Raw genomic sequence first — 18824 nt, forward strand, 5'->3', positions numbered from 1 at the left:
ACCCTCTCATTAGGGCTTTTGTCAGACACAGGCAGCAATCACTCAGCCTGCAGCACTCCCAAGGTACCCAAACAGACACTCAGCAAACCAAACATGCAGGCAGCCCTGGCTCAGTCACTTTTCCAGAGTAGGATCTGGTACCTGATGCCAGGCTTCTCTTCCTCTTTCTCCTCTTGCTCCCAGCAAATGTCTTGCACCATTTGCTACGCCTGTTTGTTCGCTCCCTGGTCACTCAGGGAATCAGCACTTTCTTCCAGTTAAAATCATGCAGAGGCAATCCTGGATCACGTGGTGCTTTGTGTAGGTACAGGAGTTGCCCCTTGTCTGGTGCTGGTGGGGATGAATTCAGTCCAGGGCCCACTTCTGACCAGTTTGTCTTTGTGCAATCAGGAGCATTAGCCACTACCAGGCGGAGGACTCGGGGACCCAAACTGCCCAGCCCGCTACCTCGGAGGCCAGCACCCAGACAGAGGGCCCTGAGCAGGAGCACGCCAGCACCCAGACCAGGGCCCTCTGTCTGGAGGATGTGGGGTGCCAGGTAGACCCCCCAGCTACAACAGCCACCGGCACGCAGACCAAGGCTTGCCGGTGTCTAAAAGCGGCTGGACACAGGGAGAGGTATGGTGCTTTTTGTACTGTTAATTTGTGAGCCCCAATATGAGGTGGATGGGAACCAACTGGGTGATGATCTGGGCCCCTTCTGCCTCCAGGCAGGTCGCGATGACCCATGATGCCTATTGCACAGGGTGCCAGTCCCTCACCTGTAGGCCTGTGCTCAGGCAGCGTGGGGGCCACAACTTGGGAGGGGATTGCCCCTAGGCCGTATGAAGTCTCAGGAGGCTGTGGGGAGGGGTAGGTGGTGGGCTTATGCAACAGGCAGGGTTGGCCTAGGAGGGCTTGCCAGCCCTGCAGGGATAAGTGGGGGACAGGGAGGAGACAAGGAGGTGGTCCCACAGGGGCCTGTGGGGAACTGGGGTGTCGCACGCAATGTCCCAGCTGCAGGGTAGGCTGGAGGGACTGGGATCAGCTGTGTTTGCAGATAGGGGAGTACTTCCTTGATAGGGGCTGTCGGGCTTGAATTCAGTGCATGGTCCATCTCTGACCAGCTGCTTCTTGTGCAATCAGGAGCAAATCCCCATCCAAGGGGATCGAGGAGGGGACACAGACCCGCACGATGCCCCTCTCTAAGGAGGCCAGTACCCAGGCAGAGGGCCCTGGGCACCTAGACATCTCCACGCAGACAAGGGCCCGCTGCCTGGCTAATGTTGGGTGCCAGACCAACCCCCTTCTGCGGATGGAGGCAAAAAGCAAGACCAATTCTGGTTTAAAAAAGAAAGCACAGGGGGAATGGTATGATTCTTTTCCTAGGTTATTTAGTTCAATTTCATTTTGGTTTTTAAAGAAAGGTTTCGTGTTCCCAGACAAATGTAGTCCAAATCCATGAGTGAGTCCAGAAGCATAAGTGGCCTTAGACCTGGGAAGCATGCTGCTTTTCCTAGTGTTAGGCTGTGAGCGTGGGGTCAGAGAGGGGAGCTGAGGCGGGGCTAGAGCCAGGACTCTGTTCCCGGTCCTGGGAAGGGTCTCGCAGGATGGGAGAAGGACGGGTCGAGGGCCAGGACCCCTGGGTCCCTCCCAGCTCTGGAGGCCTTGGGAGGGAAGAGGGGAGCAAAGGGGAAATGACTAGTGTGTCTTCAGGAAGTGCCTTGCCTGCAAACTCCCTCCAGCACCCTGGGTGCGTAGGTGGGCAGGGCCAGGGCAGGGGCACTGCAGGCCTGGGCGCTGTGTGCTGGGAGCCGTCCCTGTTGTGTATATCGAGATCGCAGCCAGGAGCCAGGTCTAGGTGGGGTCAGCACAGAGGGAGGAAGGGAGATGGGTGCGGGAGGGTGCCCAGGGCCAGTCCTTGGTACAGAGGCAGGGATAGAGAGAGCGGAGGCCTGGGCATGGGCTGGTGGAAGTGGCAGGGCCTGGGGGCTTGGGGTGTGTGCGAGGTGACCGATGTCTCTGCCTCCCACCCCCAGTGCTGACACTGCGGCAGAGGGGAGGAGGAGAAGAGGGCGAGCAGCATGGAGGTGAGTGTCCTGCCACACCTCGGTGGGTCCCAGGCCTGAGGGGCCGTCCCTCCAGCCCACGTGATGATCGGGTGCCTCCTGCCTCCAGGCTGGTCAGGATGACCTGTCCTGGCTTTCTGCCAGGGCCCTGGTGCCCTGTCTGGACAGGTTATCTCCTGGGGTGGACCCCATCGTCCACCTCTGGGCCTGAGGACCCTGCTGCCAGGCCTTCACCCCGGGGCTTGGGGCTCCGAGCTTCTGGCCCAGGTGTGAGGCCAGCTGGGGACAGGAAGCCCCACTCAGCCACGTGTGAGAGCCACGTGCTGCTCCCTGCTGGGGAGACTCCTTTACCCCGTGGTTGCTCCCTGGGGGTGAGCGGAGGCCTGAGATCCACCCTGTCCCACTTGCACTAGTTTCTTCTTACCTGGCCTGGATGCCACCCTGACCCTGCCCTGACTCTGCCCCTTCTCCCACAGGCTCAACCTTGCGTGGATATTGCCCTGCTGCTTCACCCTCAGGCGTTGAAGGCTGCAACTCCTCCCCTCCCCGTCCACCCCTGTCCTCCCCTCCCTCCATCCTCCCCTCCCTGAGCCGGGATGGGTCCACGGGATGACAGCGTTGGTGCCTCTGGCTCTCTGAGCAGGTAAGTGCTTTCTCATTGCTTCTAGGTTTTTGCTGCCTCTTCTTTTGTCTCCTTGTGTTGGGCCTGCGTGATCCAACACAGGGTCCTAGTTAGTCCTAACGTTGAGATTGTCCCCCTCACTCTCATGTCACCTCGTAACAGACCCCCGCACAACTCACCTTGGCACTGCGACTCAGGTGGCCCGGCTACATTGAAGGAGCGGGTGCCATGCCGAACGGTGGAGGCTTGCCAATTGGCTAAGTGGGCCCTGTTTAGTTCTGATCTGGGACATAAAAGGCAGAAGCAGAATCACGGCAGAATCATTGCAGTCTCAATTTTATCAGGCACCTAGCATAGGAGAAAAGACAACCTCATCGTATAACACCCGAGTAGAAAGGGCTGGGCTGTAGGGCAGGAGGAGCTCCAAAGAAGTCATGTCAATGCAGTCACACCTGGACCCTCAGGGACCCACTGATCACCACCTCCAGGCAAGTGCAGGTTCTCCCAGTGGAAACAATAAGGTCGTGGCATGATGTGGCGGGACCTGGTGGGGTGGGACGTACCTGCGTCCGGCATGAGCCTATCCCAAACCCTCTCCCCCCTGCAGTAGAAGTCTCTTCCATTGATTTTTTCCTGTCCCCTTTCTGACACTAGGTCAAGCCCAGGACAATTGCAGTGAGGCCAGGTGTTTGCAGTGGCATCTGCGGAGAGAACTACAGAGGGGTGAAGATGCTGCAGCACTACAGACTCCATGTGCAGGTGGCCTAGGCAGAGCAGGATGCCTGATCCAGCCCATTGCCTGACTTCCTATTGGATCCAGAGCTGCCCTGTTTCCCAGGGCCAACAAGCAAGCTGTCAGAGTAAGTCTCTTGTAAACCCTTTCTCTGTTCCTTGAATTGTAGGAGAATGCCCTGAGGGCTGCCTGGCGTAGGCCAGCGGTACCTCTTGCTGCTGTGCCAATGCAGCAGATAAAGCTCTTGCAATAATATTCTTTGTTTGTGTTTTCATTGGTCTTTCTATTTTGAAAGGTTCACATACAGATACTGTTCTCACCCTATGTCTTGCATGTAATGGACAGTGGGATTTCCAGCAGCATTTATTTCTTCTTTTGCAAAGGGGGTATGATGTATTTTGCAAAGTACAGTCTTTCTTAGGCTGACATATTATCAAGCCCCTGCTTCTGGAGGACAGGGTCTGCTGGGAGAGAGGGAATGCTGCCCAGCGTCTCAGCTCCGCCCAAGTATCCTGGAGAGCTAGAACGAGCAGAGCGGGGCTAGGCTGATCCTCTCTCAGTTTTGCTCTCTCCTAATCTGCACTTTGCTGCATTGGGGGTTGGAGGAAGTCCCAGTCTTAGTGGGGCGCTGCAGCTCAAGCCCCAAAGCTTCGGCTGGGGCAGTTAGGCCTGCAGCTGCCATTCCCTCCCTGCAGATGGGCAGGCATGAACCCCTCAAGTGGGCTGGGGTGGGACACAGGGACACCACTGAAGACTGAAGATCTGAGCAAAGCTTAGATTTGAAAGGGTGTGGCTGGAGTGCGAGAGGAGCTTGTATTTTTCCCTTTTTCTCTTTTGCTGAGTATCCTGCTCCAGTTCGGGCCTCTCCTCCTGCAAGCACCAACCCCACAAAATCCTTTCCCACCCACCGGACTGTGTAGTCATCCAAGTCACAGCTTCTTAACTTGTTCACCAGTATGGGGTGGGATACCGTATCGAAGGCCTTCCTGAAGTCTAAGTAAACGACGTCAACCCCTACTCCTGCGTCCAGGTGTTTTGTAACCTGGTCGTAAAAAGAGACTAGATTAGTCAGGCACGATCTGCCTGCTACGAACCGGTGCTGGTTTCCCCTCAGCATAATTTTTCCTGCCGGGCTCTCGCAAATGTGAGCCTTGATAATTTTTTCAAAGACTTTGCCAAGGATGGAGGTGAGACTGACTGGCCTATAGTTGCCTGGGTCCTCCTTCCTCGCCTTCTTGAAAATGGGAACCACATTGGCCCTTTTCCAGGGATGTATAAGATCAGCTGCTAAATGTGAGTGAAGCTTATATTTCAGGGCATTCACTTGTGCCTTAATGAGTAAGAAGTTCCTCTTGATTTGCTAATAGATGATAACTAAGCACCCTCCCTTTGAATTTTCATCCACTGACCCCAACTGCATTAGATAATTTTATGTGTTATACAGATATTTTAGATACCTTAAATTAGAATCTTTCTTCAGGATACAGCTACTACACTAAAAGTATAAGTTAAACTACGGTGGGTAAAATCAATGTGGTTATTTGACACAGTTTCAATGAAAACAATTAATCATAAGATTTTTACTTTCTGCAGTGGGGAACTAGTAGATGCATCTATTATACATGCCATTGAATCAGCAGTTATAGATTGGAATTGCCGGATACATTGAGCGTTGGGTATGCAATGCTGTTGCAGGGACAAGGGGGAGAACCTCTGTAGGGTGGCAGCCCAGCAGGGTTGTGCCCCACCCTAGCGCAGCTGTCACCAGTACAGTCCCTGCTGGTGTGTCCGGTGATTGTGCAGGTGCTAGGTCCTTGGCAGTTGGACAACCCTGGTATAGACAGTAAGAATAAAGGTGGGGAGTGAAGTGACTGATGGAGTGGGATACTGTGTAGGTGTATCATAGTCATTGCGAGAAAGCAGCAGCCTCTCAAATGCTACATACTTGGGGAAACACTGAAAAGCAGCTACAGCATCTGTGCTTGGAACTGCAGTGATCTGAGGTGCACAGTTGCTGGACAATCCACCCAGCAGTAGGAAGTCTCTTTCTGGTGCTGATACAACTGAATGGATAGTCTGCTTTATGGGTTCATGTTTTCTTGTTTTGCTCTGACTTGGGAGGATTTCTGCTTTACCATTGCATAGCTCGGAGGTGGGATGGTTAACCCCCACCACATCCATTATTGCACTGCAGCAGCCCTCTAGTCCAACGGTCAGCAGCCTGCAGGCCACAAAGGTTCGACCTTGCACAAAGGATTGGTGGCAGGGAGCTGCACTGTACCACCCGTCCTCTCCACTGCAGAGCCTGTTCCACAGCTTCTGAGCTTCCCGCACTGGGGACAGGTCAGGAATCTGAATTGCGGGTGAGTGCAGGCAGCTGGCTGCTTTGAGGGGCAGAGACTTCTGGGCCACAGCATGATGGGGAGTGGAGGGGGGTTATAACCTCTGGCCTGCACCTACAGAAGACCGCCTGTTGTGGTCTGTTCAGGGCATCTCATCTCCAGCAGAGGCCCGTTCATGAGCCAGATGAGATGCATGCTTTGTGATCGGGGTTCTCTTTGATATGGGTGTACATAGGCTGCTAAATATTGTTACCCCTGCCTTTTCTTCCACCTAGGTAATGTGTGCATGGTGACTGGAGGTGATAACTTGGCTGTGTTGGTGTGATCACGAACTGGGAGAGACAGCCCGCCAGCAGCTTATTCCCCAGCCAGGGGAAATGCGGGCAGGCTCTGCAAAACAAAAAAAAAGGATTGGGCACTTCACTGTAACAGTGACAAAAGCCACCAAACTGAAACGGTGGGTTTTTAATAGTCAAAATTAAAAACCTACCATTTCAACTTAGGGGTCTAAATCCCTGTCATGTGTACAAGTGGCCTTGGTTTCTTGGCTGAACAGTGTTTCCAGCTTCAGTGGAAAGTGCAGAGAATGGGCTTAGCCAGTTATGGATGAGTTCCCTCGGGTGGAAGAGGATGTAGAACAGTCTTTTGCTTCCTGGGCAAGGGCACTACCCTCTTGGCTATTATGTAGAAAGTGCATGGCAGCAGCTCCTTCTCTGTTTAAGTTCTTGTGTGAAACAACTGTAGCTTCTGTGTGGTAGACATGCTTTCCATGCTCAGAGCATGCCTATTGGATCGGATACCTTTGCAGACCTAGGTGAGAAGTTAGAGAGTTTTAGAGTCAACTCACCTCTGGATGAGGTAGGAGAGACTTGTTCAAAGTCCTGGGGGTGATGGGGGAGCCTAGAAGCGGCATCTTCTCTTTCTTATACAAGTGCCCTATGTCACAGCCATTTAGGCTAAGGCATGGGAGATTCCTTCTTTTGTCTAAAACCTTCCTAGTCCTAGGTTTTTGCAAGGTAGAATTTTGTACCAGGACTAGTAGTGTTGAGGTAGGGTGCTAATTAACTGATTAATTGAGGCAGTTTAGCAAAACTGCCAAGTAAATGAACAGGGGTAGAGCCCCAACTTTCATCACGTTGTTAGCCTGCAGCCTGGCTGTAACCTGACCGGATATACTTAATTAAGAATAAAGAAACAACACAAGATCGTAGAAAGTTAGGGTTAGAAGGGACCTCAGGAGGTCATCTAGCTAGTCCAACCCCCAGGTCATCTAGTCCAACCTCCATGGAGGGATGATAACAATAACTATGTTCAACAAATGACAACAATTCAACAGCAGTTGAATATCAATTGCAACAACGCAGTATATGTGCAAGAATAGCAATCCATAACCAGTACTCACCCAAGAGAGGGTACTAGACATCAATATCAAGCTCAGACCTGCTGTTAGAGGTGCGGCTGCAGCAAGTGCCAACAGCCTTGCACAGTCACCGCAGAGCATTACCTCCCCAGACCCTCACCTTGCATCCACTCACTGTTCAGGCACAGACACAGACCCACAGATGAGATATGGGCTGCTCTGAGCCCTCGCTCACTCTGCATTCGATCTGTGCTCACGCTTTCAGACTCCCTCCTTGGAGTCCCAGCTGCAGGCATTCCTTGTTCAAACCTTCGATGGCCGTCAGACAGACCACACCAGCACACATCTGCTTGCATGCAGTGCCACATCCCACATACACTGTTCAGGCACAGAACAGTGGGGAGGTAAAAACAGTGGTTTTAAATATGGTGCTGTTTTTGCCTCCTGTCTGGTCAGCAATAGACAGCGGGGCTGCCAGGGCCCCTGGGCCAATCAGCAGCAAGTAGCAAAAATGGCAACATATTTAAAACTACGGCTTTGGCCTTGCCGCAGATTAGGAGTGAGCGGCAAGCAGTGTGGCCCCTCTGCCAATCAGTGGTGCGGGGTGCACAGGGGAACCAAAGGAGCTGCTGTGCAGCCCATTTCCACCATGAATTTGGTAGGTGCCTACTCATAGGCTTGCTGCCCAAACCAAGTTACCGATCTGAGCATGCTCGGACCTCAAAACTCAGTCACAGTTCAGTAGTTCAGACTTCCTAGAGCCTTCCTGAACCAAATGCTGCTGAGCATGCACAACCAAAGGCCATTCTCTAACAAGATCAGGGACACTGGGGCTTATAGCCTAACTATAGCACTCGCCTCAAACTTCAGGTGAGGAAATTTAGGTAGGACATTAGGAAGAACTTCCTGAACAATCTGTTCTGTAGCCTGTGCGAGGAAAGGAGCAAACCTGCGGGCTGATCTCAAGGTGGAATTTGTCAATTCTACACTGACCTCTGCCTCCAGGTTTCTTTGACTGAAAGTCACTGTAAAATGACATCTTATGGAGAAGGTCCTAGGAGGAAAATGGAGTGACCCTGCATAGAAGACACCTCTCCCCTCCAAAAACAGAAGTTGCCTTTAATGGAAATATTTTGACCACCTGTCTGTTTTGAACCAATGTCTTCTGTCTGATTGGTAGTACAGAAGCATATCAAGGCAACATACTTTTTGTTGGCCATAGCCTTTGGGGCAACAAAATCAAAGAAACAAGAAAGGACTAACAACATATCTGGGAGCTAAAGTGAGGAAGCTGGAGGTGTACCACATGCAAATACAAAGGGAAAAACAGATTTGTGCGAGCCGGGCCCCGATCCCGCCCTCGTCGCCATGTGCGGCGGTGATTCCGATCCCATTCTGGCTGCCATGGGCAAGCCGGGGGAGAACCGGGGTTGTACCGGACCCGTCTCCGGTGCACGTGGGCTCTGGCCGTCAGCCCGGACACGCGGGGTGGGAGAAAACCACGGAGCGGCTTGCGCACGTGAGTTAGAATTAGTCACGGAGGCGTAACGGTTGATTGAAAAGATTGTTTACTTACACCCAAAGATGGTATCGGTGTAGGCTGGATAAGTTTCCAGGCACAGCTCCCGCTTGAACCCTCGTTGGAGGACTCTGACAAAATGATTGCTCCCACGGAGTTTGCTAGGCTCCGCGGGTCCGGTTAAGTTAGGTTCGAAAAGTTTCCCCGGAGTTATTCAGGCTCCGCGGGTCCGATAAGTTTTCCCCGGAGTTTGCTAGGCTCCGCGGGGTCCAAAATTACAGGAAAAGGATATGTCTAGGATTGCGCTCGGCGACGGGGAGAGGCAAGAAGCGAAAGCTCTGTAGGCTCGGTTCTATTGCCTCTCTTGCCTGCTTAGGGGAGGCGCGCCACCTCCGCGAGCGTCCGCAGCGCTTGGAGATCTTCACACAGAATCTCTCTCTCTCCTCCCTCCTCTGGCTTGGGCAGAAACTACCCAAGCCTTTTGTATGGCTAGCCAGCCAATTGCTAGCCGCCACATGTGCCTAAATTAGAAGTCGGCCAATAACATGGCGCGGACCCTAATAAAAATGGCGGGAACTTCTTTGCCACGTGTATCACTACAGTGCAAGAAAGAGATGCACCCTGCAAAGAAGCTGCAATTCGTCAGGAAATCCCCCGTTGCACCAGAGCTCTCTCTAGCAGCAGAGAGCTCTACTGTGCAAAGAAAGCAACAAATTTGGCGGGAAATAATTTAGCAGTGCCGAAGCGCGCACACAAACAAAAAATCACAACTTTGGGTTGTGACAAGATTGTTTGCATATACTGTTCCTGTTTAATAGGCATCTCCAGCTCCTGAGGTGACTTGGCTAAAGGATGGGCTTTCTTTACGTGGAAAGGCCATAACAGCCACCAAACGGGGCCACACTCAACTGGTGATTCCAGCAGCTGAATTTTCAGACAGTGGGATCTACTCCATTTTGCTCCAAAATGAGTTGGGGAAACAAGAATCGTTCAGCTTCCAGATCCAAGTCACAGGTAACCTGTAGAACAGATGCTAAGGGAGAAGGTATTAAATAAAACAAACATTGCAAGTTTTGATGGAGTTAAGAACTACAGTCAAGGAAGAAGACTACAATCTTCCATGAAACTTCAGTCCATGGGATCATCTAGGGCAGGCCTATGGATTATTGAAGGAGATTGATTAAATTATGGGCTGTGATCTGACCCATAGCACCCATGTAGACGAAGCCATGTTCCATGAGAGGGTCAGGTAATAGAGCCTGTTGTCCTACCCATGCGCTGTGAACGTCAGTCAATAATAGAACAAGATAGCAATGTCCAATCAGAATTATTATAGCACTATTAATTACACCCTTAACATTGTATATAAACACAGCTGTACCAATGCTCATAATCTACCTTGATCCATAAGAAGAGAGAGTCTTAATATTGGTGTGTTACCCAACATCAGTGTAGTTAATGGCAAATTTTCCTTGGTTAGGTGGTGTGGCCTGCATATTTAGGAAAAGATCAGAATTACTTCCCTTCTAATGAAGTTTATCTAGCCACAGTTTTTAGAGTGTCTGCCCCTAATAATTTTGATGGGATTACAGAATTGTTATAATAACTCAACTGTACCTTTTTCCTCTACTCCTCTGACAATATTTGACTTCATCTTACAGATATCCCAGAGTCGCCTGGTCCTATTCAGTTACAAGAGAATGTCCCCAATACAGTTACAATAACATGGGAACCCTCACCAACTGAGAAGTGGGAAAGTAACCTCTACTATACGGTCATAAAATGTGACTCCAGAAATGGCCACTGGCAAGTGGTGGGTGACCTGATCTACACTAACAAGTTTACCCTCACCAAAGTCATCCCAGGCTTGGAGTATTACTTCAGGGTTGTGGCAAAAAATTACATGGGATCCAGTGATCCATCTGAAACTGTGCAGCCCTGGAGCATTCAAAAGGAAAAAGGTAAAAAGGCTTTAAAAATGTTATCAGTGCACTTTTGTGAATGGATCCCAATATACACAATACCATTGTGTCCCAATCCTTTATGGATGCAGTCTCTCAGGAGGAGAGTACATTGAAATACCCTAAGAAAATTCTATTGACTAAGGAGGTTTATCTCCTGGTGGACTGGCACGATTACAGATCAGCTAGGCTTCTTCATTCCCACCTTATCACTAACTTATATCACTCATCTGATAAAAGTTTCTAAGAGAAATAATTTCCAGAAAACTCTGAGATTTAAATTCTGCAGAAACCAAGGACTCAGTGTGAAGGATGAGGGCCTGAAAAATCTTAAGACGAAATGATGGAATCCAGCAGGACATTGGCAACTGAGATTGGCCGCTGCTGGCGGCATCTGCGGGCGGTCGCTGCTCGCCACCTCATCCCCCCCACTGTTGACATTGCCAGTGGTGTCTGCGGATGGTCACCTATTGCCATTCAGTGCTCGCCACCCCCTCGCCCACTGCTGCCAATGCTGCTGGGGGCGTCTGTGGGCAGTCGCTGTTCACCACTTGGTGCTTTCCACCCCCTGCCCCCGCCGCCAACACCGCCACAGCCGCCTGTGGGCAGTCTTCGCTCACCACTGTCACACCTCCAACGTGAACACTGCTGCCACCACCTGTGGGCAGTTGCCATGCCCTCCCTCCCCCACCTCGGGAGGCATGAGGCAGCAGGAGCTAGGTATCTTAGCCCATTTGATGGCCCATTTGACCTGTAGAAGCCCCAAACTTGGAAGTTTCATGTCAGTGTTATTTAATTGCTGTAAGTGGAAACTATTCCTTCACCCAGACTTTAAACTTACGGATCAGTCCCTGAGTAGGTTTTATGTCTCTTACAGCTGAATTCAGAGTTCGACTACCAAAGTACAGGGGTGTGAATCAAAATCAACCTCCAAGATTCCTTGTGCAGCTGAAGCCCCATGTGGTAACCACTGGATTTGATTGTCGTATGAGCTATGCAGTAACTGGCCACTCCAAGCCAAAGGTCGCATGGTATAAAGATGGCAAAAACCTCTCGGAGGACCCCACTTTCTTCAGCAAAAATGACTTCGGTGTTTGCTGCCTGGTGATCTTAGGTGTCACAACAAAAGATGAAGGAGAATATGAGGTGCTGGCCACCAATGAATTGGGTTGTGCCATCAGCAAAACCTTCCTTGTTGTAAGAGGTAAAGACCCTGTAGTGGATGGTGTGGTGGCACAGTAATGGGCACTACTACACAGAAACACCTGCCTCACTGGGCCAGGCCCAAAACCTCGCTTTGAGGGTCCCTTTGGGGAGCCTACAGTCGGCTGTCCCGCTTCCTGGAGAACCCCCACAAGCCTAGGAGAACACTGCCACCACCCGGGCACAGGTTTCTGGCACGTCTCTGTGCAGCCCAGGGCACACAGACCCTGCAAACCTTGGGGGTGCTTTGCCCACAGTAATATTCCTGGGTGCTTCTTTCAGCCCAAAGCATCCCTAGATAGCATCAGGAAGAACTGAGAGGGGAAAAAGAAAAAGAAAAACTTTGCTGGCCGGGTAGGGGGTAGAAGGCTTTTCCCTCTCTCCATGCCCAGCAATTCAGGATGTAACTCAACACCTTTACAAGGGGGGGAGGCGGTTGGATAAGGAAGTCAGAATACACGTTGAGCAAACAAAAGCAACATGAGTCTTTACAGAGACTGTATCCAGTAACCCTTTTAAGATGCAACTTGCCTGTACATAATTCATAACTCCTGGCAGGTTTCCAGGTTTCTACTTACGGAAATCACCAGGCCGCTGCCTGGGGTACGTGCTTGTAGTTTGCAGGTGCCTACCGGAAGGAAGAGAGAGCTCCTCCCTCCCCCTAGGAATTTTATTTGGCCAGGTCACCTGATTGACCAGCCTGATCCAAGAGGAGCAAGGAGGGAGAGGGGTCACCTGGGCTGACCCGAGTGAGGGGGAGGGGATTTCTTCACAGATTGCTCCTGGCACACTTGACTTCAGTGCTCTATCCACTCATGCGCTATTGAGTTTGCGGGATGGAGCCACAGCTCATCTGGAGGGCACAAGGTGGGGCAGGGAGCGACTCCCACCACTGTGTGCGCCCCAGTAGGGAGGGGGGGGCATGTACCCCCAGATCTGTGCGGGGTGCAGGTGGGGTGGGCTGTAGCTGCAGGCTGGGACTGAACTGGGCTTTTCCCAGCTGGGAGTGTTGGGTTGGGGATGCACTTGGGGTAGGCGGCAGCACTGGGAGAAGGATACAGGAAGTCTATGGCAAATTTAGCAGGGCCTCTAGCCCCCTCTCCCATAGCCTCCCTCCCAGAACTGGTGCTGCCCACCCTGAATACAGTCCAGCGCAGCCCTGGCCCCAGCCCACAGCTGCAGCCCACCCTGCCCTGACCCACGCTGATCTGGGGGCACCCCCCACTACCCGTGCCCTCCTTGAGTGCATGCAGTGGTGGGAGTTGCACCCCCAGATGAGCTGTGGCTCTCTCCCATGCCTGCCCCGCTCCAGCTGGGACGCACTTGCTCCAGTCTCTGCCCCAGCCCCACTCCTCCCTCACCACAGGGGCCTTGTTCCCCCCCCTCATGCCCCTTCCATCCCCCTTCCCCTTCCACCACAACGGATTTACCAGCTGCATACACTGTATCAGAAACCGAATCGGTATCGGCCAATATGCCTCCTTAAAACTCGGCTATTGGTATTGGCCCCAAAAATATCAGTGCACCCCTAGCTATTAGTCCTTAGTATTATCTTAGCTGCACAGAGATCTTTACCCAATGCAGGCAGGAGGCAGTTCTTGTACAGCCTCAAAGAGTGGATCCTTCACATTTTGGCTGGGTGGCAGGGTGTCTTCTTGGCCTGCACACGCCTTGCTGGCAGATTTGCTTAGTTCTTAAACCGTTTAATTGTATAGCTTCAAAGTATTTTTCTTTGACAGTTGGCCGATTAGTGTCCAAACAAACAGGGAGGGATATTATAATTGTTAATTGCCTGGCTCCAGTTTTTGGATCATTTAGGAGTGTACGCAGCGGTGGGAAGCCAGCCCTCCCCCTGCCCCCCTGAGATGAGTTGCCGGCACCTCCATCCTGCTCCCCACCCAGACCCTGCGGCTGCACATTCTGGCCTCAGGCCCCAAGCCCCACACACTGCCTCAGCTGGCAGCAGTCCCAGCCCAACCCTACCCAATTCATTCCCTCCCTCACTTTGGGGCCTCAATCCCCACTCCCCTCCCTCCACACTTACCTGCAGGACCTGTTCTTCAAACTGCCTGGCACCCATGTGCATATGTACGTGTGCACATGGTGCCCCCTGCCTGACTGCCCTCCTCCCACTCCCCCCAGCCCCTCGCAGGCTGGAACTCTGTCATCCTGCAGAGAGCTCTTTGCAAAAGTGGAAAATCCATATGTTTCTCCGTTAAAATGAAAAAAAATCTATGTTTGGAAAACTTCGTCCACTGGTTCGCTGGGCAGAGGCTAGATGAACAGGCCAATTGAAGTTTAAAGACTTAGTTTAATAAAGAAAGCATTCCTGGTCAGCGTCATACACGAATTCAGAATTTTGCCATGAGGTCTGGCTCTGAACATAGGCAGTGAGGGGGTAACATAGAAAATGTGACGTCATAAGCATAGCAACAGTATAAACCAATCAACATTAGCCACAACGCAGACAAGTCTGCACATGTCTTCAACGTGTTACTGGAAAAAAAACTAGTTTAAACCAGTCTGTAACAGCAAGGTCATGACCTGGCTACATGACTCGCTCACAAACAAAATGGCAGACTGGAACCATTTTGTTTTTCCCCTTCAGATCATTGGGATTCCTTGGTGTAGGTGCGCTGGGCTGTGAGAGCATATCCAGCAGTCACTTTTATTTCCAGCTTGAGCCACCATAAGGGAGATCTGCAAGTACAAATTTTTCTCCCACCCCACTTGGGTGATACTAAGATACCCAAGTGTGATGTATCAGGATATCAGTGCCATTTTTAGAGACAGGAGGGACAAAGAATTTCAACAACAAACATAACCAGCACCAGTAAGAAAAAGAACACTACCAGCCAAACCCAGGATGGCAGCCAAAGTCTTTCTTTGTCCTCTGGGCTCTGGTTACCTAAAGGACTGAGTACATCGGCTCTTGGTCTTGATCGAGGTGGTGATCTTCCGAGTGGGAGCATTTCCTTTCTTCAAGGCATGAGATGACATCTTTGTTCTTCAACTGATGAATCCGGCTGGGCTGAGGTGTTGGGTTCAGGGGAGAGGTTACTAGCACTTGCACCCTGATGCCCCTCACTTGCCTGAGTGAGGTCCTGAGGGTCTTTGTCCTTGGCCTCAGGGAAAGGTCCCAACCTTGGGTGAAATTCAGCTGCTTCGGGGTCCAATGGAGGTGATAGCTTCTTGCAGTGCGAGGCGTGAGTCCACGTTTGGTGACCTTGGCAACGAAGAGCAGAATTAGTGGTCAGAAGTACCTGGAAAGGTCCCTTCCATCTGGGTTGAAGTGCGTTTTTCTGTTGATAGACCTTTACGTAGACCCAATCTCCTGCTTTGAGGTTGTGACAGGGAACATCCGATGGTTGAGGTAAGGCTTCTTGAACCTGGGCTGCAGCCTGATGTTGAACCAGTTGTTGCTGATGTGGGAGTCCCAAGAGAGCAGGGTTCAAACAAGGTCAAGGATATCCTCTGCTGGCTCCGGCGGTGGGGGTGCCCCAGGCAATGCTGGATACATCGGAGTGGTGGCCGGCGTGTAACTTGGGGGAGCAGCCAATTTCTCCCGAACAGCTTTAAACTGCGGTTTTAATTTTTTCTTGAGAGTCTTTTAGACTTCTAGTTTGAGATTCTGTCCATCTTTTGAACATTTCATCATACCAATAAAAGTACATGTCCCACTGGTTTTGTGGTGTTTTGGATCCACGGGACTCTAAAGCCTCTCTTAAGTGCACTATTTTCTCCTGATCAAATGTTCCTTCCTGTGGACAAAGCTTCACGGGATCATCCCTAGTATACCAGTTCCACTTATCCAGGTACTTGCAAGCCTTGGGAGAATAGTGTGTGTACATGAAGTACGCCGGAGTCCCCTTAGGGGGGATGGGAACTTGTTTAGACTGACTAGTTTCCATTTTCAGCCACACAGGGAGACGTAGGAGAGGCTTATTTAGGATGTCCGGGCCGCTCAGTGCCTTGCCCCGCAGTTTTTCACCACCCAGACAAAAGGCTTCTGACCCGACACCAGCTCATAAAATGGAAATGGGGAGGGAAACACAAGAGGGATCCTTTCACTCCTGCTCTCGGCAGAAGCTACTGGGACAAGGGGTTTGGAAAAGACAAAATCACTCAGACGCCCTGTCCACTGGGTCACGAGGTTCCAGCTGGGTCCTTTGCTTTCGACGCTACCTTTGTAGGCAGAATCGGGGCGGCTAGACCCAGCCTTAGTCCCAGACCTGGTCAGTGGCTCATTTTTCTAAATACACACACACACATTCATTCAATAGCCAGATAGAAAAAGACCAAATCACTGGGAAGCCCTGTCCACTGGGTCACGAGGTTCCAGTTGGGCCCCTTGCTTTCCAAACTGCCCTGTCAGGCAGAATTGGGGCGGCTGAACCCAACCGTAGTCTCAGACCTGGTCAGTGGCTCATATTTCTAAATACACACACACACGAGCATTCATTCAGTCAGCCACACCTCCTCCCCCACACCGCCTTAGCTAATTAACTACAAGCCCGATGTGCTGTTGGATGAAGGTGCTTCAAACAGTTTCTCCCTGAATCAAACGTACATTACCAGACACAAAATTGGATTATTTACCAGACAGAAAATTTTAGCTGGCAGTACGGTTCAGACTGACCTGGGTCTTGTCATTACCCCTGGTGACACATCGGCATGACAATCTTGTCTTTTCTTCTCTCTTAGGTGTCTGGTGGAATTGAGACCCCAAGCATTCTGCTTCTGCCTTTTATGTTCAAATTCACAGTTCAACAGGTAATGGAAGTTAAATGGCTCATACTGGGCAGCCAAGTAAAGCAACGATGCTGCAGAAGCCAGATGGGTGTGAACTGCTTCCCTGGGCATGCTGGCCTTGGGGAAAACCACCAGATCCCTCCTGGCTGGGAGGAGAGCATCTAGTAAGTTGGCAGTGTCCCAGTAGAAGCTCCCGGGGGTGCCTCCATCTGCAAGCCCACTTTTCACCCGTTGCCACCAAGCCCTTGGCCAATGGGCGAAGCTCCACTGTTCACCGTGACACTGGATGCTTGAATGTCGCCGGGCCACCTGAGTGGCAGTGCCGAGGTGAGTCAGGCGGGGGCCTGTGACAAGGTTACATGAAAGTGAGGGGGCAATCTCAACATAAGGACTACCAAGCCCGTCTGTTGGAGGGCGCAGGCCCAAGGCAAGGACACAAGAGAAGAGGCTGCAGAAAACTACAAGGAGTGAGAAGCCACTTACATGCTCAGACAGGCAGAGGCACCAACGTTGTCATCCCATGGGCCCATCCCGGCAGATCGGGCAGGGGAGTATGAAGGGAGGGGACGACAGGGGTGGGCAGGGAGGGGAGGAGTGCAGGGCTTCACCTCTTCAGGGTGAAGCAGCACGGGAGCAGTCAGGTGAGCTGGAACCTGTGGGAGAAGGGCAGAGTCAGGGCACGCTCAGTGTGGGGTCCTTCTGCTCACCCCCGGGAACAACCACGGGGTAAAGGAGCGTCTCCCCAGCAGGGAGCAGGACGTGGCTCTCACACATGGCTCAGTGGGGCTTTCTGTCCCAGCGGGCCTGGCCTGGGCCAGAAGCTCTGATTCCCGGGTTGAACCCCTGGCAACAGGGTCCTCAGGCCCAGAGGTGGGGAATGAGGGGCCAACCCAGGAGATAGCTGGTCCATGCAGGGCACTAGGGCCCTGGCAGAGAGGTGGGACGGGTCATCCTGAGTGGCCTGGAGGCGGGGAGCACCCGATCATCATGTGGGCTAGTGAAGGGGCAGCCCCTCAGGCCTGGGTCTGGTTGGGGTGCAGGGGGGAAACTCACCTCCTTGCTGCACCCGACCTTCTCCTCCTCCCTTCTGCCACAGTGTCAGCCCTGCAGGTGGGAGGCAGAGACACTGGTCACCTCCCATTCACCCCAAGCCCCCAGGCTCCGGCCACTGCCACCACCCCATGCCCAGGCCTCCCCTCTCTCCATCACTGCCTTTGAACCAGGGACTGGCCCTGGGTGTCCTGCCAGACCCACCTCCCTTCCTCCCGCTGTGCTGCCTGTGCCTAGGTCTCGTTCCTGGCTGCCATCTGGACATACACAACAGGAACAGCTCCCAGCACAGAGAGCCCAGGCCTGCAGCGCCCCTGTCCCAGTGCTGCCCCACCTACTCAGGGTGCTGGAGGGAGTTGCGGGCAAGGCACTTACTGAAGACACACTAGTCATACCCCTTCACTCACCTCTTCCCTTCCTGGGCTCCTGGCCCCCACCCCATCCTTCTCCCAACCTGCGAGACCCTTCCCAGGACCAGGAACGGGCTCCTGGCTCCAGCCCTCCTTCAGCTCCCCTCACTGATCCCACGCTCACAACCTAACGCTAGCAAAAGCATCATGTTTGCCGGCTGTAGGGCCACTTCTGGCTCTGGACTGACTCACGGAGCTGGCTGATTTGGCTTGGAGCATGAAACATTTCTTTAGAAAAAACCCAAAAAAACTAGGAACATCATCATACCTTTCCCCCTGTCTTGTCGTCTTTGGACCCTGCAAGGCTTTGGTCCACAGGGGCAGGGGGTCACAGCCCACATCTACCAGGCAGAGGGCCCTTGTCTGTGTGGAGGCATCCTGATTTTGGGGACCCTCTGCCTGGGTGCTGGCTTCCACAGTGGGGGGAGCACTGGTCTGCGTCCTGGCCTCAACCCCCTGGGAGGGGCGTTTCCACCTGATTGCACAAGAAGCAACTGGTCAGAGATGGATCAGGGACTGAATTCAAGCCCAACAGGCCCTTTGACGGAAGAACTCCCTGACCTGCAAACACCCCTGCTCCCAGCCCCGCCAGCCTGCCCTGCAGCGGGAACGCTGCACGTGACACCCCCAGCACCCCCACACACTAGCAGTATAAAAAGCATCAAACCTCTCCCTGTGCCCCAGTCCCTTTGGACAGCGGTGAGCCTCTTTTTGTGAGCTCGCCGCTGTCCTGGCTAGGGATTCCTCCTGGCAGCCTGCGTTGACCAGGCAGAGGGCCCTGGTCTGGGTACCAGCGTGCTCATGGCAGGGGCCCTCTGCCTGGG

At 52.5% G+C, this 18824-nt stretch overlaps 1 protein-coding gene across 1 annotated transcript; it reads left to right on the forward strand.

Moving 5' to 3' along the window:
- Positions 1-2644: 2644 nt before the first annotated feature.
- Positions 2645-11827, forward strand: LOC132244881 (immunoglobulin-like and fibronectin type III domain-containing protein 1). The gene is made up of 5 exons (XM_059717541.1): positions 2645-2691; positions 7658-7763; positions 9443-9638; positions 10286-10585; positions 11463-11827. Exons 1-5 carry the CDS (start codon positions 2645-2647, stop codon positions 11825-11827), a joined length of 1014 nt encoding a protein of 337 aa, XP_059573524.1.
- Positions 11828-18824: the final 6997 nt, after the last annotated feature.

This window comes from Alligator mississippiensis, chromosome 14 (assembly GCF_030867095.1).
Source record: "Alligator mississippiensis isolate rAllMis1 chromosome 14, rAllMis1, whole genome shotgun sequence".
Classification (NCBI taxonomy): Eukaryota; Metazoa; Chordata; order Crocodylia; family Alligatoridae; genus Alligator; species Alligator mississippiensis.